This window comes from Gracilinanus agilis, chromosome 3 (genome assembly GCF_016433145.1).
Source record: "Gracilinanus agilis isolate LMUSP501 chromosome 3, AgileGrace, whole genome shotgun sequence".
Lineage (NCBI taxonomy): Eukaryota > Metazoa > Chordata > Mammalia > Didelphimorphia > Didelphidae > Gracilinanus > Gracilinanus agilis.
In genome coordinates, this window is record NC_058132.1 from 77,180,465 (window position 1) to 77,196,352 (window position 15,888).

General features: G+C 44.5%; 1 protein-coding gene across 1 annotated transcript in view; it reads left to right on the forward strand.

Annotated features, from left to right (window-relative positions):
• The window catches only part of NT5C1A (5'-nucleotidase, cytosolic IA), a 24,786-nt gene extending 10,761 nt beyond the window's left edge, over positions 1 to 14,025 (forward strand). Inside the window, exons 3-6 of the mRNA XM_044671463.1 lie at positions 765 to 894; positions 9,547 to 9,669; positions 12,602 to 12,786; positions 13,657 to 14,025. Of these exons, the coding sequence (XP_044527398.1) occupies positions 765 to 894; positions 9,547 to 9,669; positions 12,602 to 12,786; positions 13,657 to 14,025 (807 nt within the window). The remainder of the gene's footprint in view (positions 1 to 764; positions 895 to 9,546; positions 9,670 to 12,601; positions 12,787 to 13,656) is intronic.
• The last annotated feature ends 1,863 nt before the right edge of the window (positions 14,026 to 15,888 follow it).

Here is a 15,888-nt window from a genome sequence, read left to right on the forward strand (position 1 = left end):
GAAGGAAGGAAGGAAGGAAGGAAGGAAGGAAGGAAGGAAGGAAGGAAGGAAGGAAGGAAGGAAGGAAGGAAGGAAGGAAGGAAGGAAGGAAGGAAAACAGACAAAGTTGTTCTGGGGAGGTGGGGAGGGACACAGATTAGGGAAAGCTTCACAGAGGTTCTGCTTTGTGATGGATGCCCAGAGGACCTAGAAAGCGGGAATGAGGAGTGATCTTCTGATATTCCTTCCCCAGATATCCTTGTGTGACCCCTGGCAGGACATTTTGTTTATTTTCTGCAGATTCACAAGGCCCTTCTGTAGCCTAACGAATATGTGAGAGGGGGAATAAAGACTAGAGCAGAGAGACCAATCAAAGGACTGCAATTTCAGAGTCAAACCTTAGGAAAAATTCACAATAAAAATTGTCTGGATTAGGAGATGGAGGAAGGTAATGGAAACACTTTCAGGACAGAATAGATAGACAGATGGAGTGGGTTTTCTTTTGTTTTAGGTGAGGGGAGGGTCAGTTGTTGGGTGCCACTTGCTGGGGGCAAATTTACAGGCTTTGTTAATAGAATATGAGAGATTCTCCCAAGTGAGACCAGACTGAGACAAGGGCAAGAATGAGACAAGGGGATGGTTGAAATGGTCCTGCATTTCTGTTATGACCTTAGTGGGCAGGTTGGCTTCCTTTTCTCTGGAAGGCTCAGATAAGCTGAAGAACTCCTTAGGTGCAAGGAGATCCCCTAGTCTAGGCTATAGCCATTTCTCCATTCCCTGCCCAGGCTCTGGAGGCTGTGAACAGCCAGCTTCGGGAGCTGTATCCTGACAGCGAGGACCTCTTCGACATCGTCCTCATGACCAACAACCATGCCCAGGTTGGGGTTCGACTTATCAACAGCATCAACCACTACAGTAAGTATAAGAGTGAGGGACCCACCCACATACTCTCATCCCCATCCCATCCACTCTAGTCCAATCCAAAAAGAACCAATTGAGCATCCGCTGTCTTCTTGGGGCTGTAAACAGGCACCAAGATGCAAAAACAAAACAAAAATCAGTCCTAATACCCATTCTACTCAAGGATTTAGAAGAAGAGGAAATATCACACAAAACCAAGTATATATGGGATAATTTGAGGAGAAAGGAGAGAGCAATAATAATCAAAAGTGATTGGGGGCAGCTGGGTAGCTCAGTAGAGTGAGAGTCAGGCCTAGAGACGGGAGGTCCTAGGTTCAAACCCGGCCTCAGCCACTTCCCAGCTGTATGACCCTGGGCAAGTCATTTGACCCCCATTGCCCACCCTTACCACTCTTCCACCTATGAGACAATACACCGAAGTACAAGGGTTTAAAAAAAAATGATTGGGAAGGTATACATAGCTGATGCCTTGGGCTTGGAGCCTTGAAAGAATCTAGAGATTCTAAGAGGCTAGATGGAAGGAGGGAGTGCAATCCAGGCATGCAAAAGAATGGAGTGGGATAGTAAGGACTGAGTTCAATGAACAGCAAATAAATGAGTTTGGTTGGAATACTGAGTGCAAGAAGGGAGCAATGTGTTTGAAAAGATGGACTTGGGCCAGACTGTGAAAAGTTTTAAATGCCAACCTTAAACCACCTTAGGAATGTTCTAGAAAAATTTGGGAACCACTAACATGTCTTGAGTAGGAGGAGGAATTCTGTCAAACCTGTGCTTTTAGGAAGATTGTTTTGGCAACTATGTGGAGAATGGATTAGAGAGGAACAGGAAGATGAAAGTCCAATTAGGAGGTGGTTGTAATGGTTCAGGTTAGAGGTGATGAGGGCCTGAACTAAGATGGTGGCCATGGGAATAGAAATAAGGAGTGCACTGGGGATAGAATCAAGAATAATTAGCAACTGATTGGATATGGGGGCCAAGGGAGAGGGAAGAATTGAGATGAGTCTGAGATTGTGACCCCAAGTGTCTAGAAGATTAATGGCACCCTTGACAGAGATAGGGAAGCTCAGAGGAAGATCCCAGTTGGATGTGTGAATGTAAATACGTGCATATGCATGGAAAATAACGAGGTTTGTTTTGGAAATATTGAATCTGTTTTTACATGCAATTGGGAAAAGTAAAATATTATTTTTGAAAAAGGAAATATTGAGTTTGAGATGATAGCCAAAGACATTGGAATGTCCAGTAGGCTTTCGGTGATTAAACAGGTGAGAAGAGGCTTTTTGGCAATGCTCAGAAGAGAGTCTAGGATTCTGTCTGAAGATTGGGAAATCATCTGGATAGAGGTGATCAGTGAACCCCTGGCAGCTGATGAAACATCTCTGAGTTAGATGATTGAGAAAGAAAAAATAATGGGGATTAAGGTCACAGTGTGAGAGAATTAGGGCTAGGGATATGTTCTGTTCAAGGGAACATTGATGGGGGATTCCTACTGTTAGAGGGCTCAAGACTCTTTTCTCCAGGTTTGCTTTGCAAATATGGAATTATAGAGGCCAGAAGGGACCTTAGAATAAACCGAGAAATCTAGAACATCAGAGTTGAAAGGGATGATAGCATACAAGACATCCAAACTGGAAAGGACCTCAGAACATCAAGGCTTAGAAGTTGATGGAGACTATCCAAAAGTTGGTCACTGAATGGAAAGGTTTCCCCCTATATGTGATCTTTAGTCAGATACTAGTTGATGTTTTATTGAAGATTTTATAAAGAGGATTCTCACTCAGGCCCCTGAAGTCCCTTCCAATTTGCCAAATTGTCAAGTTGTCAAAGAATTTGGTTTGTTGATTCGGTGACCTAAGATTATAGAATGTGGAATGTCATTCACCTCTAGATGTGACCTAAGATTATAGGACATTGAAGGTTGGAGCTGGAAGGGGCCTCAGCAGCATGGATATAAGTATTGGACTTGTATTCAGGAGACCCTTGCAGGGTCTGAATCCAACCATGACATTTACTAGCTGTGTGATCATGGACAAGTCTCTAAGTTCCTCAGTACCTCAGTTTCTTCATCTGTAAAATGGGGATTATAGTACTTATTCTGTTTAAATCAATTAATGTTATGAGAAAAGTACTCTGCAAACTTGAAAGTACCCTATATATGTGATTTTTTCTTGTTGTTGGTAATATTAGACCATAGAAGGTCAGAACTGTGAAGGATCTTAGAACACAGAATGTTAGAGCTAGAAGAGTCCTTAAAATACTGAATGTCAAAGAGCTGAGAAGAGGGGTGCCTTATAACATTTAATACGAAATGATGATGATAATGATAATCTTTCTGGGGTTTAGTTTTCTCTTCCATAAAATGGGGATAATTATGCCTCAAAATGAAGTAGGGAAGAAAAAATCTTTCAGTCTTAGAGAGACATCACGACTATGTAAAATTTTAGACTCAGAATCAGGACTGGATTCAAATCCTGTTTCTGACATTTATTCACCAGGTGACCCTGTGCAAATCATTTATGCTCTCTCTCAGCCTTAGTTTCCTCATGTGTGAAATAAGGCTGATAATAGCACCCATCTTAAGGGAGATAAAAGACTATATAAAGTGCTTTGTAAACCTTAGAGCCTCTATACAAGCATAAGTAATTGCTATGAAAACTCCAGAAATGGGAATTAAATTACTTTCTTGTGACCATCTATGACTTCCTCTGACAATGACAGTGACATAAAGTCTCAGAGGGGCAGCTGGGTGGTGCAGTGGATAGAGTACCAGGCTTGGATTTAGGAGAATCTGGGTTCAAATCTGGCCTCAGACACTTCCTGGCTGTTGTGCAATTAGAATTTCTGTACCCTAAAACTACTATTCCCAGCTCCCCACTCTCCTTCTCACATTACGTGCTGACGTAGGGAGGATATAAATTTTGTGTAGCACTGCCTCTTTCTCTCTTCTCCTAGATTGCAAGCTGCTGGAGCTTACCTTTTAAACAGGCAAAGAAAGCTTGGTCACATGGTCTTATTTAGTTAGACAATTACCTTTTTATTCCTTTACTTCTAGTGATTATTAATAAACTTTATAAAATATAATACTTTGAGTATTAGACATTAATTTAAATCTTACATTTATGGCAACCACAAAGGGATGCAAACCCTCAATCAATTATGTAATTAGAATTTCTGTACCCTAAAATTACTATTCCCAGTATCCTACTCTCCTTCACACATTATGTGCTGACATAGTGAGGATATACATTTTCTGTAGCCCTGCCTCTAGCTCTCTTCTCCTGGATTGCAAGCTGCTGGAGTGTGTCTTTTATTTTTTTTACTGGTGTTATTTTTATTTTTTAATAATTTTTATTTTTTAGAAAAGTTATTATGGTTACATGATTCATGTTCTTACTTTCCCCTTTACCCCCTGACCTCCTCCTCCCCCCCCATAGCCGATGCGCATTTCCCCTGGTTGTAACATGTGTCATCAATCACGACTTATTTCCAAATTGTTGATAGTTGCATTGGTGTGGTAGTTTTGGGTCTACATCCCCAATCATGTCCACCTCAACCCATGTGTTCAAGCAGTTGCTTTTCTTCTGTGTTTCCTCTCCTGTAGTTCTTCCTCTGAATGTGGGTAGCGTTCTTTTCCATAAGTCTCTCAGAATTGTTCTGGGTCATTGCATTGCTGCTAGTACAGAAGTCCATTACATTCCATTTTACCACAGTGTATTGGTCTCTGTGTACAATGTTCTTTTGGCTCTGCTCCTTTCACTCTGCATCAATTCCTGGAGATCTTTCCAGTTCACATGGAATTCCTCTAGTTTATTACTCCTTTCAGCGCAATAATATTCCATCATCAGCATATAACACAGTTTGTTCAGCCATTCCTCAATAGAAAGGCATACCCTCATTTTCCAGTTTTTTTGCCACCACAAAAATAACGGCTATAAATATTTTCGTACAGGTTTGTTTATCTATGATCTCTTTGAGGTACAGACCCAACAATGGTATGGCTGGATCAAAGGGCAGGCAATCTTTTTTTTTTTTTTTTTAGTTTTTTTTTTAGTTTTTTTAGTTGTTTTTTTTTTTAAACCCTTAACTTCTGTGTATTGACTTATAGATGGAAGACTGGTAAGGATAGGCAATGGGGGTCAAGTGACTTGCCCAGGGTCACACAGCTGGGAAGTGTCTGAGGCCGGATTTGAACCTAGGACCTCCTGTCTCTAGGCCTGGCTCTCAATCCACTGAGCTACCCAGCTGCTCACAGGCAATCTTTTATAGCCCTTTGAGCATAGTTCCAAATTACCATCCAGAATGGTTGGATCAGTTCACAACTCCACCAGCAATGCATTAATGTCCCAATTTGGCCACATACCCTCCAACATTCATTACTCTTCCCTTCTCTCATTTTAGCCAATCTGCTAGGTGTGAGGTAATACCTCAGCATTGCTTTGACTTGCATTTCTCTAACCATTAGAGATTTAGAGCACTTTCTCATGTGCTTATTGATAGTTTTGATTTCTTTATCTGAAATTGCCTATTCATGTCCCTTGCCCATTTATCAATTGGGGAATGGCTTGATTTTTTATGCAACTGATTTAACTCCTTGTATATTTGAGTAATTAGACCCCTGTAAGAGTTTTTTGTTATAAAGATTTTTTCCCAATTTGTTGTTTCCCTTCTAATTTTGGTTGCATTGTTTTTGTTTGTACAAAAAGCTTTTTAATTTAGTATAATCAGTCATCCCATTCACATTCAGAGTTATAATTATCAGTTGTGTATTCCCCAACATTTTGGTATCCTCTCTTAGTTCTACCCCTTCTTAGATTATTTCCTTTTAAACCAGTGATTTGTTTTAAACCAGTAACCCTTGTCCCCTCCCTTGATTTACTACCCTTTCTACCCCCTCTTTTTCCCCTCTTTTTATTTTTAAGGCCTAATGAATTCCCTCTCCCTTTTCCTCCCCTCCCTTTTTTGACCTCCCCACTCCTCTGCTCCCCTTGGTTTATCCCTTCTGACTTTCTCAGTAAGGTTAGATAGAATTTTATTTCCCAATGGATATAGCTACTCTTCCCTCTCAGGGTTAATTCCACTGAGAGTAAGGTTTAAATATTACCTTTTAATGCTCTCTTCCTCTCTTTCTTATAATAGTCTTCATCCCCTCCCCTTCCCATGCCCTCTTTGCGTGTAAGAGAATATCCTATTTTTCTTATTCATTCAGGTTTCTCTTGGTGTCCTCTACTATTCGCCCCCCTCTTTCCCACCCACCCCCTTATCATCTTAGACTATTTAGTACTCCAACCTCTCCTTGTAAATAATTCTTCTAATTACTATAATAGTAGATACTATAATAGTTAATAGAGTTCACTACAGAGAATTACACATAACATTTCTCCATATAGGAATACAAATAATTAGATCTTATTGAAGCCCTTAAGGAGGCAGATTTAAAAATAAGAGTTTTCTTTCTTTCCCCTCTGTTTCTTATTTACCTTTTCATGTTTCTCTTGGTTTTTGTGCTTGGATATCGAACTTTCCATTTAGTCCTGGTCTTTTCTGTGCAAATACTTGGAAATCTTCTATCTTGTTGAATGCCCATACTTTCCCCTGGAAGTATATAGTCAGTTTTTTTTTAAACTCTTGTACTTTGGTGCATTGTCTCATAGGTGGAAGAGTGGTAAGGGTGGGCAATGGGGGTCAAGTGACTTGCCCAGGGTCACACAGCTGGGAAGTGGCTGAGGCCGGGTTTGAACCTAGGACCTCCTGTCTCTAGGCCTGACTCTCACTCCACTGAGCTACCCAGCTGCCCCCTATATAGTCAGTTTTGATGGGTAGGTGATCCTTGGTTGTAGACCCAGTTCTCTTGCCTTTCTAAATATCATATTCCAAGCCTTGCGGTCTTGTAGTGTGGAGGCTGCCAGATCCTGTGTGATCCTGATTGGTGCTCCTTGATATCTGAATTATCTCTTTCTGGCTTTTTGTGAATTTTTTTCTTTTACTTGGAAGCTCTTGAATTTGGCTATTATATTCCTGGGGGTTGTCTTTTCAGGGTTTAGTGTAGAGAGCGATCTATGGATCCTTTCAATGTCTATATTGCCCTCTTGTTGTAGAACTTTAGGGCAATTTTGCTGAATAATTTCTTTTAGTATGGAGTCCAAATTTCTATTAATTTCTGCTTTTTCAGGAAGACCAATGATTCTCAAATTATTTCTTCTAGACCTCTTTTCTTGATCTGTCAATTTCTCATTGAGATATTTCATGTTTCCTTCTATTTTATCAGTCTTTTGACTTTGCTTTATTTGTTCTTCTTGTCTTGAGAGATACTCCTACTTGCCCAATTCTTGTCTTTAGAGACTGGTTTTCTGCTATATTCTTTTGATTTTCCTTTTCGATTTGGTCTATCCTGTTTTCCAGCTGTTTGATTTTGGTCTCCAATTTGCTTATTAATTCTTTTGATTTGGGGGCATTGTTTTCTAATTGCCCGATTCTAGCCTTTAGAGACTGGTTTTTGGCTATAATCTTTTGGTTTTCCTTTTGAATCTGGTCTGTTTGGTTCTTCAAGGCTTCCAGCTGGTCATTTCTGGTCTTCAATTTGCTTATCAATTCATTTGATTTCTGAGCCTCACTTTCTAATTGTGAAATTCTGCCTTTTAAACTGTTATTTTCTTGCTAGATCCCTTCTATCTTTCTCATAATCTCAGATTTGAACTCTTTAAGAGCTTGTGACCAGTTTTCATTTTGGGGGGAAGGTTTGGATAGGATTACTTGTTTGTTCTCCTCTGCTGTTTGCTCTGTTGTCTGGATTTTTTCTGTGTAAAAGTTGTCAAGTGTTAAAGATTTCTTGATCTTTCTCTTCTGGGGTTCTTGTCTCTGGCTTGCCATTGTTAGCCGAGGGCCCTCTCAGCTTTATCCTCATGCCCAGGGTCTGTCTGCGCTCTTTGGGCTCCTGAGGTCTCAGATCTAGTTGTTCTCAGGGTCAAGCCTCCTGGTGGTCCCCTTGCTTGTTCCTCTGCCTGAAGCTCCTTTAACAGTCTCAGGGCGCTGCTTCCATAGTTGTGCACCCCTCTGCACTGAGTCCCCACCCAAGGTCTGTGCCTGTGCTCAGGATCTGTGTCTGCAGTTGCGACCATGCCTGCGCTCAGGGTCTGTGTTCAAAGTCCATGCGTTCTTTAGCCTCTTGGAATCTTAAGTCTTGCTGCTCTCAGGAACAGGCCCTGGTGGTTCCAGGTAACCATCAAGTACTTAATGGATGCCCCAAACTTGCTTTAGCTCTTGTGCACTATGGATGCCCCAAACTTGCTCTAGCTCTTGTGCACTGGCTTTGGCCTTGTAGGTGGTGGTGGTGGTGGGGGTTGTTCAGCTCACGTTTTAGTAGAGCTATTTCACCCCCTTCTAGCATGGAAATGCCCCGATTCCACATACCTTCAATGCTGCACCCTGTTGTGGGGTCCCTTCATTCATCTGGATTTGTTTTTATGTCCCCTTGAGGAGTCCTATATGTTTCAGTTAGGAGAGGTTAAGCAGCTGCTTCTACTCTGCCACCATCTTAACCCAGAAGCCACCTGGAGTGGGTCTTTTAAACAGGCAAGGAAAACTTGATCACGTGGTCTTATTTTATTAGATAATTACCTTTTTATTTCTTTACTTTTGGTGATTATCAATAAACTTTATAAAATATAACACTTGGAGTATTGGACATTAATTTAAATCCTACACTGTATGAGTGTGGGCAAGTCACTTAACCCCTACTGTCTAGCCCTTACTGCTCTTCTAAGTATTAATTCTAAGAAAAAAGGTAAGAGTTTTAAAGAAAGGAAAAGAAAAGGTGCCAGAGTCTTTTGTGTTAGCTTAGCTACATCTGCCTCTCTGCAGTGACTCTCCCATAGTCCTCTCCTCTGGATAATAGATCATCGTTATACAGTTACACATAGTAATACCCAATAACTGCATACAATTTCTCCAAAGTGCCCTGGTCATGTCATTTAAAAGCCATTCCCTAGATGGACAAGAGGGCAGGCTAATCTTTACACATTCGTCAGTCTGGGCCCAACCCTTTTCCCCCAAAACCTTATCCAATAATAATAGTTCACATTTTATAAACGTTTATTCATGTTTTCAGAGTACTTTCAACCTTATTGTCTCATTGGATCATTCCAATGTACCCTTTGAGACTGGCATAACAGTTGATATATCCCCATTTTATTGATGAGAAAATGGAAACCCAAAGAAGGCAGTTACTTACCCAAGATCACAGGACTAGTAAACCTGTCTAGATTTATCTAGGTTTTCTACACTTGATCTTAGCCAAAAGTCCAAGATCTAATTTGTCTAAGTTATCTAGACTTTGAACATAAATCTTTCTTTGTGCCCTTTCTACTATACCTTGGAAGAAGAGACCATCAGGAGAAAGGTGATATTTACCCATCATTGGTCACTTATTGAGCATACTCTGAATGCAGAGCCATGTTGAGTTCCCATTCCCCATGGGCCCAGCACCAATTGCTAAATAACAACAGAGCCAAGATGGTGGCACTCACCCATTGAATTTGGCCATGAGGTCCTGAGTTCTAAGCATGACTTTACTCAATCAGGTAGGACTGATTAGACCTGCTTGATGCTACCTGTCCTGACCTTAGTCTCCCCTCTGATCCTTTCCCCTAGATCTGTTCATTGAAAGGTTCTGCATGACTGGGGGAAACAGCCCCATCTGCTATCTGAAGGCCTACCACACCAACCTCTACCTGTCCTCTGATGCAGAGAAAGTGAGTGAAGCCATTGGAGAGGGTGAGTCTGGGGGCTAGACCCTACTAGGGTCAGGGAAGGGGCTGGGTAGGGGTACCAGAAAGTCTCAGGAGGACAAAGAAAGCCCTGGAGAGAACCTGCTATATAGATATATAGAGAGATGTTGGGTTCTTGGTTACCATGATAATCTGGGTGGGGAGGGTACATTCTGGGATGTGGACTGAAATGAGGTGCTCAGATCTGTGTTCCTGGGTGCTGAGGACAAATAATACCAATATCAATAGTCACTTCTGTTTATATAGGGCATCCCAAAAGTCTAGAGGCATTATGTATATCTTTTTACTACTTAATAAACATTTCCCTTGCAATATCTCTGAGAGGTAGGTCATACATGTGTCATTAGTCCCATTTCAAAGATAAGAAAACTGAGGTTCATTGAGGGGGAGTAACTTCCCCCAGGTTTTGGGCTGGAATCACACAACTAATAAATATCAAAGTCACAACTAGATCCCAATTCCTTTTGGGTTCTCTGTGGATTTGTTCTTAACTATACTTAGGAAAGAGACCCCTAGATGGATAAGATCCCTGGGATCAGGAGGTAGAACTTTTGGTTTCCACGAAAACCAAACACAATAGAAGAGGCAGGTAGGTAGTACAGTGGATAGAGAGTCAAGCCTGGAGTCAGGAGGATCTGGGTTCAAATATGATCTCAGATACTTCCTAGCTGTGTGACTCTGGGTAGGTCACTTGATCCCCATTGTCTAGCTCTTACCACTCTTCTGCCTTGGAGCCAATATACAGTATTGATGCTAAGATGGAAAGTAAGGCTTAAAAAAAAGTATAGTGTAAACTATGGTCCCTAAACCTCCTGCAGTCATCTCTTCTCATCCCCATCCTCCATCTCAGCAGGGACTTGAGCTCCTTGGGGATGGCACAGGATCTCTCAGCTATGTCTAAAGAACTGGACACCAGAAACCTCTAGAAGGGATAATGTCAGCACTTGCATCACAGCCCAGGAGGGATGATCCAGAGGAAGGCAAATACGCTGAGGATATGCCTATAAATAAACTTGCTGAGGGAACGGGACCCAGTTCCTTCCCCTATATATACATATATGCCTCAGTTTCCCTATTTGGTTTTTTAAATCCCTTATCTTCCATCTTAGAATCAATACTGCGCATCAGTTCCAAAGTAGAAGACCTGTAAGAGCTATGCAATTGGTGACTTGCTTGGGGTCACACAGCTAGGACACGTCTGAGGTCATATTTGAACCTAGGACCCCCCCCATCTCTAGGCCTGGCTCACTGAGCAACCTAGCTACCCCTCAATTTCCCTCTTCATAAAAAAAAAAAAGTTCCCTTCTGGTTCTGACATTGTCCGAGTTCTCCTCCAGCTCTGTGTTCTCAGACCCCTTTCAGTTCTAATATTCTCTGTTCTGAGCTCCCTTCAATTCTCTAAGGATCTCCCAGCACTGATATTCTGTGTTCTGAGGTTCCTCCCGCCTCTGGGGACCCTCCATCCCTTAGGAGTCTCTGTCCCAAGGCCCCTCCTAGCTCCGACCATTTCTCTGTTCCGGGGACCTTCGCATCTCTATCATCCTGGGATTCTGCGAGTCGGTGCCCTGTTCTGCCAGGGTGGCACGAGCAGCTCCCCTCTGCCTCTCTGTTAGTAGCAGTGAGCCTGTGCTAGGGCTGGGAGCCCTCAGGGTCTGGACACGGGACCAGGTGTCCTTCCAGAGACTCCATCTGGCCAGGAAGGATGATCCCAATACATCCCGCCTCCACTCCGGCTCCGCCCAGCCCTCTCAGCATGGCCCAAATGTGAACTGCCCAGAGTGACAGAGACACAAGCCAGTTGAACTCTTGCCACATTTCCCCAAGATCCTGACCACAGTCGGGGCTGGGCTATGGGAAGCTCTGGTCAGAGAAGTTGGCCTGCGCCATGTGGGAAGCCATCGGCTTCTCTGCAGTGGGGAGACCATCAGGATCCTGCCCAGGGGCACCCTTCTTCCCCTGGAACATGTTGGCACTCAGGGCTCTGAGCAGTTTATTTAGGACTGTGGCAGGGAGGTGTGGGAAGGAAGGGGAAAGCACACCATTTGGACTGGAAGAGCCTAGAGAGAAGGGAAAATTCCCCTGTGTTCCACTCAGGTTCTTTAGGGCAGGACAGACTTGGGGTTCCGAGGGGCAGGAGGGCACGTTCAGCAGGAGAGCAAGAAGGGAGCCTTCCCTGGTGAGGGATACAGGCTGGCTGGAATCATACTGGGTGGTTGTGGCAGCAGAGGGCTCCGCTCAGCTCCTCGCCCCACCGTTCTTGGTCCATGGCCATCGTCCAAGGCATAGATTGGGTATCTCCTCTTGGGACTGAAAAATTAGATCACGACCTTAGACTCAGGGCATGTCAGAGCCGGAATAGATCTCAAATGCCATCTAGACTAAGGCTTGTCAACCTTTTTTGTTACGGACCCCTTGGGCAGTCTGGTGAAGCCTATGGAACCCTTCTTAGAATCATGTTTTTTAAATGCAAAGGATTACTAAGAAATCCAAAAATATTGATCAAAGTATTAAAAAGAAAACAAACAAATAAAATCCACAGACCTGAGGTTAAGAAGCCCTGGTCTAGTCCAACCTCTTCATTTTATATAGTAGGACACCAAGGCTCGGAGCAGGTGAGTTATTTAGAGATATACAATTATTTTCCGGAGTAGGAAACGGAAGCCCAGTGAAGTTAAAGGAATTGCCCAAGATCATACTGGTAATAAGCATCAGAGGTGAGATTTGAACCCACATTATCTGACTCCAGAAGCAATCTCTTTCCACTGAACAGTAATGGACCAGGGCTAGCCCAGAGCGCTTTCTGCCTCACCAGCTGATTAGCAGAGATATCTAAAAGGCTGGGCATGGGAAGGCCAGGTGCCAAGGCACAAGCCCAGAGAGAGATTGGTCCCACACCATGTCTTTGTTTCTTCCCAAAGGAATTGCAGCTGCTACCATCTTCAGCCCCAGCAAGGACGTGGCAGTGCCCCAGAGTCAGCTTCGTGTGGCATTCGATGGAGATGCTGTCCTCTTCTCTGATGAGTCTGAGCAGATTGTGAAGGCCCACGGGCTCGACATGTTCTTCGAACATGAGAAGACATATGAGAACAAGCCCCTGGCTCAGGTACATACTCAAACTCACTGGCACCAAGTCCTTGTTCCCATGCTGAGCCTCTGTCTCCATCACTGATTTCTCATTCCCGTCTCTGAATCCCCTCATCCCTACCACGAGACCCATCCCTGGCACTAAGGCCTCATCCCCATCACTGAGCCCTACCCTTACACTGAACCTCTGTCCCCATCACAGAACTCTCATCCTTATATTGAACCCCCGTGCCCATCTCTGACATCTCATCCCTATCATGGAGCCCCCCATCTTTATAATAGACCCTCATGCCCATCCCTGAGCCCTCAACCCTTACAATGAGACCCATCCCTGACACTGAATCATCATTCCTTTGCTGAGCCCCCCCCCATCACTGATCCCTTATCCCCAATCCCCATCACAGAACTCTCATCCTTATACTGAACCCCTGTGCCCATCACTGACATCTTATCCCTATCATGGAGCCCCCCATCTTTATAACAAATCCTCATGCCCATCCCTGAGCACCCCCCACTCCTACAATGAAACCCATCCCTGGCACAGAGTTCCCATTCCCATGCTGAGCCCCCATTCCCATCACTGAGCCCTATCCTTACACTGAGCCCCATCCCCATCATGGAACTCTTATTCCTATATTGAACCCCCATGCCCATCACTGACGTCTCATCCCTGTCACAGAGCTCCCCCATCCCTCCACTGAACCCCCGTGCCCATCCCTGATCTCTCATGCCCATCACAGAGTCTCTCATCCTTACAATGAGCCCCATCCCTGATACTGAATCCCCTCCCCATGCTGAGCTCTTATCTCCTCACAGGGCAGTGGGAGGACTTCTCCAGCCTGCCCTGGCCAGGTAAAGGTTAGAGACACCTCCATATTCTCCCCCACAGGGCCCCCTGAAGGGCTTCTTGGAGGCCTTGGGGAGACTGCAGAAGAAGTTTTACTCCAAGGGCCTGAGGCTCGAATGCCCAATCCGCACCTACTTGGTGACGGCACGTAGTGCTGCAAGCTCAGGGGCTCGTGCCCTGAAGACCCTACGCAGCTGGGGGCTGGAGACAGATGAAGCCCTGTTCCTGGCCGGGGCCCCCAAGGGCCCCCTGCTTGAAAAGATTCGTCCTCACATCTTCTTTGATGATCAGATGTTCCATGTGGCCGGGGCCCAGGAGATGGGCACAGTGGCTGCCCACGTGCCCTACGGTGTGGCCCAGGCCCCTCGGCGGACAGCACCCGAGAGGCAGGCCCCTCCAGCAGCCCAGTAGCCCTCCTGGTCATTCCAGCATGAAGGTCTTCTAAGTGGGGCACCAGAAAGGATGCCAGCCTCCAAAGAACTGAGGACTGTCATCCTCTTCTCTGACTTCCCATCTGTTAGATGGGAGTTAATGATGGCACTGCCTGCCTCACGCTCATTGTGAGGAAAGTGCTTTGTTCAGTATCAAAATGGGAGCCTTTATCATTGTTATGGACGATTGAAGCAACCCCGGCTCCACTCTTCCAACCCTCATGAACCCATCTTGTACCCAACAGGCCTGGGACACAGAACCACCACCTGTCCACACGCCTGCCTCGTCCCCAACCAGCCCACTCCCCACGTCCAACCCTTGTGTCTGTCCTGGGCAGGAAACCAGAATGAGAATGAAGACTTGGGTTGCTCTCAGCAGGGCAGAAGGCAGGGTCAATTCTGTGCCCAAACCCTGAGCCAAAAAGAGGGAATTTCTTAGCGAGATCCCCATCCGACAGTAGATAGGATCAGGAGAGGAGGAGTAAAACAGCATCTCTCCCTAGAATGAGATGGGAGAAGCTGAGTTGAAATTTGGGTTTTCCCCCTTATTACCTAGTTGGCCTTGATGCAGTCCCCCTCTCCCCAGTCTTAGTTTCTTCATTCATAAAACTTCAGAGAGGATCAAACTAAATGAGCGGTCAGGGATGGGAGAGCTCCGGGGAGGTGGAAGCTTTCTCAGGCTCATCTGCTCTTCAGGATAGAAGGAATCTGGGACATCATTCATTCCAATCTTCTCATTTAACCCTTGAGGATACTGTGAGTGACTTGCCTGTAGTTACTCACCTGGAAAACAGTAGGCTCAGAATTCAAACCCAGGGCCTCAGAGTTCTTTCTACTACACTTAAAATCAACTATTTCCCCATCAAACAGCGCTCAGACTAGTTTTTTTTCTTTTCTTTTCTTTTTTTAAACCCTTAACTTCTGTGTATTGGCTCCTTGATGGAAGAGTGGTAAGGGTGGGCAATGCGGGTCAAGTGACTTGCCCAGGGTCACACAGCTGGGAACTGTCTGAGGCCAGATTTGAACCCAGGACCTCCCGTCTCTAGGCCTGACTCTCAATCCACTGAGCTACCCAGCTGCCCCTCAGACTAGTTTTAGTCCATTCCCCCCCACCCCTGTTTGCAAAGCTTTGATGATCAAAGGACCTTCTCAAAATCTATGAAGTTAGAAAAAAATACAATTCCTTCTTCTTTTCTAATCATCCTATTCTTCCCATTTCTAATTCCTTCCTTTCCAATTCCCAGGAAAAGGAAGAATGGGGCTCTGTGGTACACGGAGGTGCATTCTCATATGGTGCCTATGAGGTCCCTCCCAGCTCTGAACATTTTGTGGTTTGGGAAGGAGCAGGATACGAGAGAAACGTTCCCTGGGGATGCCCACACCAGCCGCGGGGGGTTCTAGTGAGCTGTTTGGTGGAATTGGAGGGTCAGCCAAAGGGAACAGAGCCAGTGGACACTGGTGGGACCAGCCTATCAGGTGATGTGTGATAAGAGTAAGTGTGGTAAGTGTAGACAGGCTTTTGCTACATCACTAGGTTCATTTCAGCTTTCACATTCTACATCCCTTTAATTCCTCCCCGTCCTGATATTCTATGTTCTCCCATTCTGTTTACTCAAGTCTTTTCCTGCTCTATTTCTGTGACTTGAAGTAAGCTGAAATATGGTGGACTCGGTCAAGAGATCAGGCAGATGTGGACTGGGGGGAGAAAAGCAGAAATCGGCAAAGACTGAGTCACCTTAGACAAAGCAGAGCCAGGCTTGTTCTTCCAGAAACCACAGCAACAGATGGCACTGCATTCTGATTGATGGCTATGATTTCATTATTTGCTTTGAGCAAAAAGAAT